Source organism: Grammomys surdaster, unplaced genomic scaffold (genome assembly GCF_004785775.1).
Source record: "Grammomys surdaster isolate TR1022 unplaced genomic scaffold, NIH_TR_1.0 150, whole genome shotgun sequence".
Taxonomy (NCBI): Eukaryota; Metazoa; Chordata; class Mammalia; order Rodentia; family Muridae; genus Grammomys; species Grammomys surdaster.
The window spans coordinates 23248803-23260811 of NW_021604608.1; the positions used below are offsets into that span (position 1 = coordinate 23248803).

At 37.9% G+C, this 12009-nt stretch overlaps 1 protein-coding gene across 1 annotated transcript in view; it reads right to left on the minus strand.

Moving 5' to 3' along the window:
- Window positions 1–11800, minus strand: part of Yipf7 (Yip1 domain family member 7) — a 29841-nt gene extending 18041 nt beyond the window's left edge. Inside the window, exons 1-2 of the mRNA XM_028765351.1 lie at window positions 11688–11800; window positions 1969–2132 (exon numbers count right to left, since the gene is read on the minus strand). Of these exons, the coding sequence (XP_028621184.1) occupies window positions 1969–2132; window positions 11688–11800 (277 nt within the window). The remainder of the gene's footprint in view (window positions 1–1968; window positions 2133–11687) is intronic.
- Between the last annotated feature and the right edge of the window lie 209 nt (window positions 11801–12009).

Consider the following 12009-nt stretch of genomic DNA (forward strand, 5'->3'; position numbering starts at 1 on the left):
CTCTCCATTATTTTCAAAGAAGACTGTGTTAACTCCAGGATGTTGTTGAATTCAAATGAGGTTAAAAACTACTTTTATGAAAAATATTGGTAATTATCATCTTTTTCACTTGACTCCACTTAGAGTCCATGTAGGATTTGGGGGAGCTTAGCTCTCTAATGTCAATCCGGGATAACTTCAGGATAAGTTTCTAGAGTTGTTACTTCCATCAAGAAACTTTTAATGCAGACATAATATGTGTGCATATGAATAGAAATAATAAAGAAATGTGCCTGAAATCTATCTGGACCTTCATCTCCAAAAGTCTTGCATTTCCTTCCTAAGAATATTGTTAAGTACTGGGACTACATTCTGCATCTAGTCTTACCAAGAGACAGACAGACTGACAGAGAGACAGAGAGCTCATGAGAGCCAGAGAAGACAAAGAATTTGGCTTGCCTCCAAGTCGGCCACAAAGAAATATTAATTTGAGAAACTATCTCCTTTGCTCCCAGACAAATAGCAAATAATAAAATAATGCTGTTACAAAGGGCACCATTAGATGATTAAGAAATGTTGTTAGTCTGATATAATCCCATTTCCTTAACATGTCTTTCCTGTTTATGCACTGCCAGAGTCTAAGAAATCTGAGAAATCTAAGGAACAGTGAACAAGCTTTGAATAATTGTAACAGTTTCACAGCAACAGAACAAGTAAGCTTGGAAACTTGCCCCCCTAAATGCAATAAGCTTACAATGGTTTAGGTTTATGTGTGTTGGCTTGCCTGACTCTTGTTAACTGTGCATTAGTTACACACAAAGCCCAGTATGGAGCACTGTGGCAGAACGGGTTCATTGCTGTGGTTCTTAAAGCTGTACACACATTAAGAACAACCTTTCCTTAGGTTGGTAAGGCTCTGTGCAGAATCTTACCCGTCTTTGGCTTGTCAGCCTGTTAATTTAATAACTCTGTCTGGGTGTCTATTTAGTTTCAAGCCATGTACTTTGGCTGCCAACATGTTGATGTTGTTAAAGTCAAGCTTTAACACAATGGGCAGGAATAAAAGTATTCCCAGAACAAAAAGGGCTAGCATGATCTAGCTATATATGCCATTCTTAAAGTTTGGCTAAAATAGAAAAGGTGACCTCAGGTAATTTTATCAGCAGTATCGGCCACATCAATGCTCAGCAGAGCAGCATTCTTTAAATTCATAAGCTCACTATGCAAAGCTAAAACATCTGGAGAGGTGTTAGAATTCTGCCAAATACACTGCAAGTGTCTTTAAACTTTTTCCTAATTATAATGATTGCTTTTGATAATGCATATTCCACAAAGGTAAGGAAGGCATTCTTGTCAGAACAACCTAAAACAGGCTCAGTCTTGTTTATGAAATAAAAAAGGGGGAGAAGTGGGGAGCTTTTTGGCTGCTTGACAAGAGTCTGACATGGGGCATGGACAAGGAAATGGCCTGCTTGACAGGAATATGACATTGGCCAAGGACAAAGAAGTAGGCTTCAGGCAGGAATCTGACATTAGGCTAGAACAAAGAATTAATTTCAGGGAGGAATCTAAATTTTAGGCTAGAACAAGGAAATAGGCTTCAGACATGAAAATGACTTTGGGCTAGGACAGGGAAGTAGGCTCAGATACTTTGGTCATCCTGATAAGCCCTTAGAAACAGTGATCACGGGAGTGTTCAAGGAATTTGGTTTATTGCCTTGCTTGTCCTTTGACTATTTGTGATTATTGTCTTGCTTGTTCCTTGACTATTTGCATCTATTGTATTGCTAGTTCCTCAACCTAGAACTGACCTTAATACTTGCAGGTAAATAAAATGGTATAAAAGCAAAAAGGAGGAAGGGGGATGGGATAGGGGGTTTCTAGGGAGGGGAAATGGGGAAAGGAGATGTCATCTAAAATGTAAATAAATAAGATATCCAATAAAAAATTTAAAAAGTAAATAAAAAGAACCATGTTTCCTTCACTTACCCTCTAACAAAGGAGGCTCTTCATCAAAACTGTCAACTGAGGAAGACTGTGAGTAGTATTCCAAGTTGGATGCTGGCTGAAAAAGCTGTCCTCTATATTCTGATGGCAAGAACATCTCTGGTGGAATTGGAGAGGAAGACTGAGGTTGCTCAGTGGCTTGAGGTCTAGAAAAATAAAAACGTTTGTATTTTCAAATACAAGAAAGTAATATCCTTTTAAATTAACAAATGAAAGTACAATTTCCTTCTAATGAATTCACCTAATGTTAAAAGATAGTTACCAAGGCAATGATGAACCTACTTAAAAGTTAATTTTAACTCAAAAATTTGAAGGGGTTATGAAAAAGCTTCTATAATAATGAGCTATAGTAACTGTTTTAATTGAGCATTTGAAATATACTGGACACTGTCCCTTTTCTCATTTAAAACTCTATATGGTCAAAACTGTATTTTAAATACCATCTTTTACAGAAAAATAAGAGTTTGGAAAGTAAATGACCTACACAGCACCCTACTTGGATTTCCAGATTGAAGTTTTATGAGCGGTGCTCTGCTCCCTACATAGAAAAAGCTTCCTCTCTGCTCTTCATGAGGAAATAACAATATTGAAGTTTCTTTAAAAACCTGCAGAGAGGCTCATAAAAATTATTACTTAGTAGTATGATCAACCCAAATGAAACAAAAATCTATAAACTCAGTTTTGTTCATAGAGAAATGTATTCTTTACTACTGACTATTCTCAGAAAATTACTGTGCATCAAATTATCCATGAATACCTAGAATTCCTTGAACAGTATATGAGGAACTCACATCCAAAACTCTTTATTTTTTTACAGTTAGCAATTTGCCTCTCCCAAAACATGATGCTTTTAAATTTCCATGAATGTTTTTTCTTGTTTTATCATATGCAAGAGAAACTTGAAAATTACTTGTACTTGTATATGAATATATATATATATATATATATATATGTATATATATATATATATATATATATATATATATATTCTTTTTTCAGTAAAGGAAAGAAAATCAATAACTGTCTATCACGTATTTAAGGTTGTTTTCATCCTTTCTTTTCCTTTGTTTTTATAAAATGCCAGTAGCCTAAGATAGAATTCAAGATTATGAACTTTTTATACAAGAATATTTTACATAATAATTTTTGATGATTTTCTTTTATGATTAATCGACACAAATTCCAACAAAATCATATTCAATTCTTTTTTATGAACTTGACCTTTAGCAACAAAACTACCTATCTTGGCAAATACAACTATAGAGATAGAGAAAAGACTGAGTCAAGTCATCATTCATTAAACCAGTACTGTCTCATTAAGGGGAGGGATGTGGTCTAATAACTTTGAATCCCCACAACACACATACTGATTACTATAACTATTCAAGTCATGTGAGATATTATTCATTGGTCAGTGTGGGCTGGAACCAGGGCTTGTATTTAGCCCAAGTTCAGCAGCACTGATACAGCATAATTAGGGTTAATGTCTGTCACTTTGTATTCTGATTTCTGATAAGTGGTGGAATGAGTAATTAAATAGAATAAAAGGGCTGGTTTGGGCAGAATGGGAGAGAACGTTGTGATCTTTCTAGAAGTCCTGGCTTAAGAATAAATCTTTAGCTTCTTCACACTAGACTTTATTTTAGTCAAAAGTATAGGTTTTACTCAAGTAGAAATGCTGTTTGAAAAAGGCCATGGATAAAAGGAACAGGCACTTCAAGGCAATGTGCTTCTTTCTATAAAACAAGTTACTTGACATGAAAAGCCCATGTAGAGTGAAAAATTATGAAGATCATTTTATAAAATGATCTATAGACTCTTCCTTAGGTATTTTCTTTAAAAGGGCATAAAAAATTCTCTCTGAAGCAAGCTAAGAATGTGGACAGGCTAGTTATGGGAACTAGCTAACCACAAAAAGTGAAGAAAAGAATGCAAGTCAGCTAGGTGGAACCAGGAAGCTGGTGACCACAGTTTTGGGCAAGGCCGCAATGACAGGGCAGGACCACATTTTTGAGAAGAATATGTATACAGAGTGTTTTTCACTTGACCTTGACTCACGTAAGTTGGGTTCCTCTGGAATTTTCCACTATGTCTCCTTAGCAACCCCCTTGCCCCCTCCCCACCCTGGTTTGTGGTTTTCCCCTTTAAAAACCCTTCTCAGACCAGCTGTCTTTGTCAATTCAGCTCCTGCGTGAGCAGACGAATTGACCAGCAGCTAGCTGTTTATATCCTGATTAAACCTCTGCTGATTGCATCCAGATTCGGTGCCTTGCGAGTTTGCGGATGGTCGTGTCATCCCGAGACTTGAGTGAGGGTCTCCCCTGAGTGGAGGTCTTCACCCATCACATTTTCTCATTTTGGATCATTACACTGACCATCCTGAAATAGACTAGTTCTCAACATACTTGTTCAACCTCAAGCACTCTTTTTCTTTGTCTCTCAAAGTATATATCTCAAATGGTGCAGTTGAATAAGCTTTCATACACTCGCCATTTAAAGGTGTAGAAACATTACACAACAGTACCTTTCCTTTTCATTTAGAATCTCACTCAGTAAGGAACGTGGAACTGTCTGCTTATGTATGTAGGATGATCTTATACTTACTCCATTATATTTTTTCTGTTTTTCCTCTTCCCTTCGGTGGCTTTTAAGGTGATTTGTCTACATTTGAAGCAAGCTTTCAATAATGAATATATCTGAAGTAATTTGTTATGAGGTTATTGGCCTAGATCTGTTGGGATGATATAGTCAACATATGATATAGTCATATAATAACTAAGATGATCCAGTTCACTGTTATTCAAACATTACTATTAAAAGAATCTATTTTATGTTCTTTGTTTTATAGTATATTTGTTCACACTCACATAAAACCAATCAAGCAACCTTAGACCCAAAACTTAAGCCTGTTTCTTACTAATTGATTGTGATGGTTAATGTGTACTGTCAATTTTATTGGATTTAGAATCAATGAAGAAACGATGTGTGAGGGAGAGGTTTATAGATTGAATTGATTGAGGTAGAAACATACACCCACACACTTACGGCTACAGCTTTCTGTGAGCTGGGTCACCCTAACCTTAGCAAAAAGGATGCAGGATTCATTTCTCTGATTTTATTTCCTGACTGTGGGCATAATGTGACCAGTGATCTCAAATTACTGCTCTATGACTTGCCGTTACCCTTCATGATGGACCATAACTTCAAACCATGAGTCAAAACACAATACAATAAAACAAACCTTTCCTGACTTAATTTGCTTTTGTGACATTTTGTCACAACAACAAGAAAAAACTCATTAGTAACTTTGAAAATAATATTAATTTATCTGTGGCTGGCTTCTCAAGAATAGTAGCTAACTCATAGGTTTGCTCAGGGTTCCAGTGACATACTCAATAAATGCAGAGAAATGTTAAGCCAGTAGAGAATTCTTTGTTTAGCTCTATACCCCATTTTTAATAGGGTTATTTGCTTGTCTGGAGTCTAATTTCTTGAGTTTGTTGTATATATTGGATATTAGCCCTCTATCGGATGTAGGATTGGTAAAGATCTTTTCCCAGTCTGTTGGTTTCCATTTTGTCCTATTGACAGTGTCCTTTGCCTTACAGAAGCTTTGCAATTTCATGGGGTTTCATTTGTCAATCCTTGATCTTAGAGCATAAGCCATTGGTATTCTGTTCAGGAACTTTTCTCCTGTGTCTAGGTATTCAAGGGTCTTCCCCACCTTCTCCTCTAATAGTTTCAGTGTACCTGGTTTTATGTGAAGGTCCTTTATCCCCTTGGACTTGGTCTTTGCACAAGAAGATAAAAATGTATCTATTTGCATTCTTCTACATGCTGACCTACAGTTGAACCAGCACCCTTTGTTGAAAATGCTGTCCTTTTTCCACTGGACAGTTTTAGCTCCTTTGCCAAAGATCAAGTGACCATAGGTGTGTGGGTTCATTTCTGGGTCTTCAATTCTATTCCATTGATCTTCCTGCCTGTCTCTGTACCAATACCATGCAGTTTTTATCACTATTGCTCTGTATTACAGCTTGAGGTCAGGGATGGTGATTCCCCAAGAAGTTCTTTTATTGTTGAGAATAGTTCTCACTATCTTGGGTTTTTTGTTATTCCAAATGAATTTGCAAATTGCTTTCTATCTCTATGTAGAATTGAGTCGAAATTTTGATGGGAATTGCATTGAATCTGTAGATTGCTTTTGGCAAGATGGCCATTTTTACCATATTAATTCTGCCAATTCATGAGCATGGGAGATCTTTACATCTTCTGAGATCTGCTTCAATTTCTTTCTTCAGAGACTTGAAGTTCTTGTCATACAGGTCTTTCACTTGCTTGGTTAGATTCACACCAAGGTATTTTATATTATTTGTGACTATTGTGAAGGGTGTCACTTCCCTAATTCTTCAGTCTGTTTGTCCTTCTATTAGAGGAAGACTACTGATTTGTTTGAGTTGATAACCAGCCACTTTGCTAAAGTTGTTTATCAGGTTTAGGAGTTCTCTGGTGGAAGTTTTGGGGTCACTTAAGTATACTATCATATCATCTGCAAATAGTGAAATTTTGACTTCTTCCTTTCCTATCTGTATCCCTGTGACCTCCTTTTGTTGTCTAATTTCCCTGGCTAGGACTTCCAGTACTAGATTGAATAGGTAGGGGGAGAGTGGGTAGCCTCATCTAGTCCCTGATTTTAGTAAGATTGCTTCAAATTTCTCTCCATTTAGTTTGATGTTGGCTACTGGCTTGCTGTATGTTGCTTTTACTATGTTTAAGTATAGACTTTAATTACTGATCTTCCCAAGACTTTTACCATGAAGGGATGTTGAATTTGATCAAATGCTTTCTCAGCATCTAGTGATATGATCATGTGTTTTTTTTCCTTTGGGTTTGTTTATATAGTGTATTACATTGATGGATTTCTGAATGTTGAGGAAATTCAAATGGCCAAGAAGCACCTAAAAAATGTTTGACATCCTTAGTCATCAGGGAAATTCAAATCAAAACCCTGAGATTCCACCTCACACCAGTCAGAATGGCTAAGATCGAAAACTCAGATGATAGCAGATGCTGGTAAGGATGTGGAGAAAGAGGAACACTCTTCCATTGTTGGTGGGATTGAATGCTGATACAACCATTCTGGAAATCAGTCTAGGGGTTCCTCAGAAAATTAGACATAGCATTACCTGAGGACCCAGCTATATCACTCCTGGGTACATACCCAGAAGATGATCCAACATATAACAAGGACATATGCTCCACCATGTTCATAGCAGCCTTATTTACAATAGCACGAAGCTATGTAGTACATTTACACAATGGAGTATTACTCAGGTATTAAAAACAATGAATTCAAGAAATCCTTAGGCAAATGGATGGAACTTGAAAATATCATTCTGAGTGAGGTAACCCAATCACAAAAGAATACACATGGTTTGCACTCATTGATAATTGGATATTAGCCCGAAAGCTCCAAATACACAAGATACAACTCACAGATCACATGAAGCTCATTAATAAGGAAGACCAATGTGTGGGTGCTAAGATCCTTCTTAGGAGTAACAAAGTACACGTGGGAGCAAATATGGAGACAAAACATGGGACAGAAACTGAAGGAGGAGCCACCTGGAGACTGCTCCACCTGGGTATTCATCCCATGTGCAGTCACCAAAGGTAGACACTGATGTGGATGCCAGGAAGTGCATGATAACAGGAGCCTAATATAGCTGTCTCCTTAGAGGTCTGCCAGAACCAGACATATGCAGAGGCAGATGCTCACAGCTAACCATTGAACTGATCATAGGGTTCCCAGTGGAGGAGTTAGAGAAGACTGAAGGGGCTGACAGGGTTTGTGGCCCCATGGGGAGAGCCAACCAAAGCTCCCAGGGTCTAAACCACCAGCCTGGGAGCACATAGGGTGGGACCCATGACTCCAGCTATATATGTAGGGGAGAAGGGTCTTGCTGGGGATAGGTGGGAGAGGAAGTCCTTGGTCCCGTGAAGGCTGGATGCCCCAGTGTGGGGAAATTCAAGGGTGGGGAGGTGGGAGTGTGTGGGTAGGAGCATATCCTCATAGAAACAGGAGGAGGGGGGACGAGATATGGGGTTTCTGGGTGGGGGATGGGGTAAGGGGATGACATCTGAAATGTAAATAAAATATCTAATAAAAATAAAAAAGAAAGAAAGAGAGAGAGAGAGAGAGAGAAAGAAAGAAAGAAAGAAAGAAAGAAAGAAAGAAAGAAAGAAAGAAAGAAATGTTAACCCATCAATATGGCTGCTCTGTCAAGGGATCACGTCCAAAGACCTTCTAGGTCTTGGGGATCTTGCTGGAATGACACACCTTTAATCTCTCTGGCTGGAATATAGATGTCCTTACTACACACCTTTAACCCCTATCCATGAAGATAAGGTTTAGTTTGTAGAAGGAAGAGGCCATGTTTGAAAGTGATGTCTAATTAAGGGGCAGACAAAGTGACAAGAGAAAGGTTTAACAGAATGAGTTAGTGACAGGATATGGCCAATTCTCAAGAGAACAGCACAGGAAAGAGGCTACTTAACAGCAACACAGGGAGAGAAGGGTTGGGTGATGGTGAGGTAGTGTGTGATGTGTGTGTATGGCAGTTTAACAGAGACAGGTTGCAGAGAGAACAAGCTAGACACAAGAGAAGACAGAATGAGCCAGATAATGAGACATGGACAGAAGATTAGAACTGATTGGCAAAGTTAGTATGAAATCTGGCAGAACAATTCAGTCAGAAGCTAAGAGAAACCTCTTTGAATCAGTCAGCATAGGGAGGTGTTCGGGCCAGATCAACTGAGTTGAATCAGACAGCCAGAGTTCAGAAAGAACTAGAAAGGGTGAGCTTATACAGCAGTAAGCCTGAGATGACAATTATATTAGACAAATAAAAGTTCCTGTTAAAAATAAAGCTCAGGGCAGTTCATCACACACATAGAGGTTTGGTAAACGGCTATTGTCACGACAGTTGAGAGACACGATCCTTATTCCAGTTCACTAACCTAGACCCACAAAACGACATTCAGAAAAGTGACTGAGCAACCAAAACCATTAAGATAGCAGAGTGCTTTTGAACGTTATATTTAATCTAACAGTTCAATCATTATCTCACATTCATATACTTTATCAATCAGCAATTGTTCTTTATGAAAATTCCACAAAGTACATGTCTCAACTAAAGGAAATGAAGTTAAGTCTTCTCAGTGTCAAAGATGAAATCAATGCCAGAACAAATTTTCTTCTGATAGCAGAGCTTTCTTTCTTTTCTTTTCTTTTTCCCACCAATAAAAGCAAATATTAAATTCTTCATTGTCCTATTTTTTAAAGTTCACATTAACAATACCCCTATCTTTCTCTTACATGTGTGCAGGGGGTTGGAGGCAAGGGGTTGGGGGTGTATGTGTGTGTACATATGTATATGTATCCACAGGTCAATGTTGACTGTCTTCCACAAGAGGTCTGCTTCGTGTTTTCAAGATGGGGAGTCTCTCACTGATCTGGAGCTTGTTGATTTGTCTAAAGTGACTAGCCACAGAGCCTCAGAGAATTTCCAGTCACCATCTCCTCCTTTGTTGTATTACAGATGCATATCGCGTCATCCAGCTTTCCACATGGGTTCTGAAGATCTTAACATGAATCTTCATGATTTTGTGGAAAGCATTTTACCAACTGAGCCATCTCCCCAGAACTTCAAGTTAAATTTACCTCAAGTACATAATATATCTCAGAAAATGTTTATGTCTACACTGTCACAGCACTTTTCATAATACTCACATATTAATATTTCATATTTTATTATATAACTCCTCCAAATAAAATCTTAACTCTAATGGAAAATATTTACTAGCTTAATCTTGAAAACTTATCCTTAAACCTTTTAATAAATGCAGTTCTCACCCCTATTAAAGATTAAAGACTTTGTACTTTCAACCCAAAATTTATCCTGTCTACAAGAAATGCAGGCACAGGGGATGAAGCAGAGACTGAGGGAATGACCGACCAATGACCAGCCCAATGTAAGGCCTCTCATAGGCAAGCACCAATCCTTGACACTATTAATGATACTCTGTTGTGCTTGTATGTTAGGAGCCTAACATGACTGTCCTCTGAGAAGCTCCACCCAGCAGCTGACTCAGACAGACACAGATAACGCACAGCCAAACAAGGAGTGGAGCTTGAGTACTCTTATGGAATAGTATGATGAAGGATTGCTAGCCCGAAGGGGATAGAAACTCCAAAGAAAGACCAACAAACTAACCTGGATCCTTGGGGCTCTCAGAGTCTGAACCACCAACCATAGAGCATACACCAGCTGGACTTAGGCCTCCCACACATATGTAACAGATGTGCAGCTTGCTCTTCATGTGTGTCCTGAACACATGGAGCAATGGCTATTCCAAAAGCTGTTGCCTGTACATGGAATATATTCTTCTAGCTGGGATGCCTTGTCTGACCTCAGTGAAAGAGGAAGTACCTAGCCTCACTGAGATTTGATGTGCCTGGATGGGGGAAATTCCCAGAGGGCCCACGCCCACTCAGAGGAGAAGGGGAGGGAGGACTGGGAAAGTTTTGGGGGAGGGGGTGACCACGAGGGGTACAGTGAGTGGGATATAAAGTAAAAAATAAAATAATATTTAAAAATAAATAAAATAAAAAGAAAAGCAGATCCCAATAAAAAAGATACTCCTTTGTGCAGCAGACAAGACCATTATAGAAATCTATATCTGGTCAAAAATGTATATAACTGACTGTGGGATGCCCAACTCCACCTGATACACCAACAATTCAACCCCAATACCTAATGCTAAAAGACCATTTCAGAAAAGGTGGGCAGAAAGATTGTAAGAGTCAGAGGACATCTTCTGCAAGACTGTGCTTTCTATATATGACAGAAAGAGAACCCATGAAATTTCAGCAATATTGTTGTCTAAACAAGATCATAATGACAACATCAGTTGGCATGCCATCATGGATAGAGAAAAGGCCCCATCCCTAGATGAAGAAGTACCAGTGACCAGTGGTTGCTGAAAGAGATACTTGGTATTCTGCAGGGAAGAGGCCACTGCTAAATTATCTCTCATATGGCCAGTATTAAACACATATACATGAAACAGCAAAACTAAGTTGACCAGCAGATGCATCTGCACAAGGATGAGCAATGTGGGGTGTGTGTGTGTGTGTGTGTGTGTGTGTGTGAGTTTAAGGGGTTGTGAGTTTGGTCACAGTTGGGGACTGGCAGTACACATGTAGATTTTCTACAATACACATGTAGAAAATTCTCATTTTAAAAAAATTAAAAGGACATTATAAAAAATCTTGAATTTCATCCCTATCTTGGTTTTGTTGTGGTCTTAGTTTTTGAGAGAAATTAGACAAAATAAGTGCTTTTAAATAGATAAAATCTATTTTCAGCATCTGGATAAGCATAGGGCAAAAGGCTCTTGCTTAAGCATTATTTTTAAAATAATAAATGAAACATTAACTTGTCATAAGCACCAAGTGAAAAGCTATTCACAGAAAACTGGGGTAATTTCTCTCTGTCCTTTCTTGTCATTTACTAGGGAAACTTCATTGGCTAGTGCTCAATTAACTTTGTCTTCCCTCAAGAAAATCTACCTACTGGGAATTAACTGACAGAACATTGGCACTTTTAAAAATGAGAGCAAGCCTATTCAATACTTACTCTCTGGATCCATAAACATCTCCATAAGCATTAGAATCATAACTCTGTTCCTGATTATCAATGATATAATTAGATTGGTAGAAGTCCATGCCGTACTGTTCTGGGTTTGACATCCTGAAAAATTAAGAATTTGTTTGTGTTTTACTTTGCTAGTTAAGTAAACTTTTTGAAATATATACTATGATTAACTGATGGTATGGTTATAGCTATCTTTATATCAAATAAGATATCATTTGGAAGACTAAGCTAATTATTAAGGAGAAAGAAAATAAAAAAACAAAGAAAGAAAATATATGCTGGAAAGTCACTTATTTAAAACTTG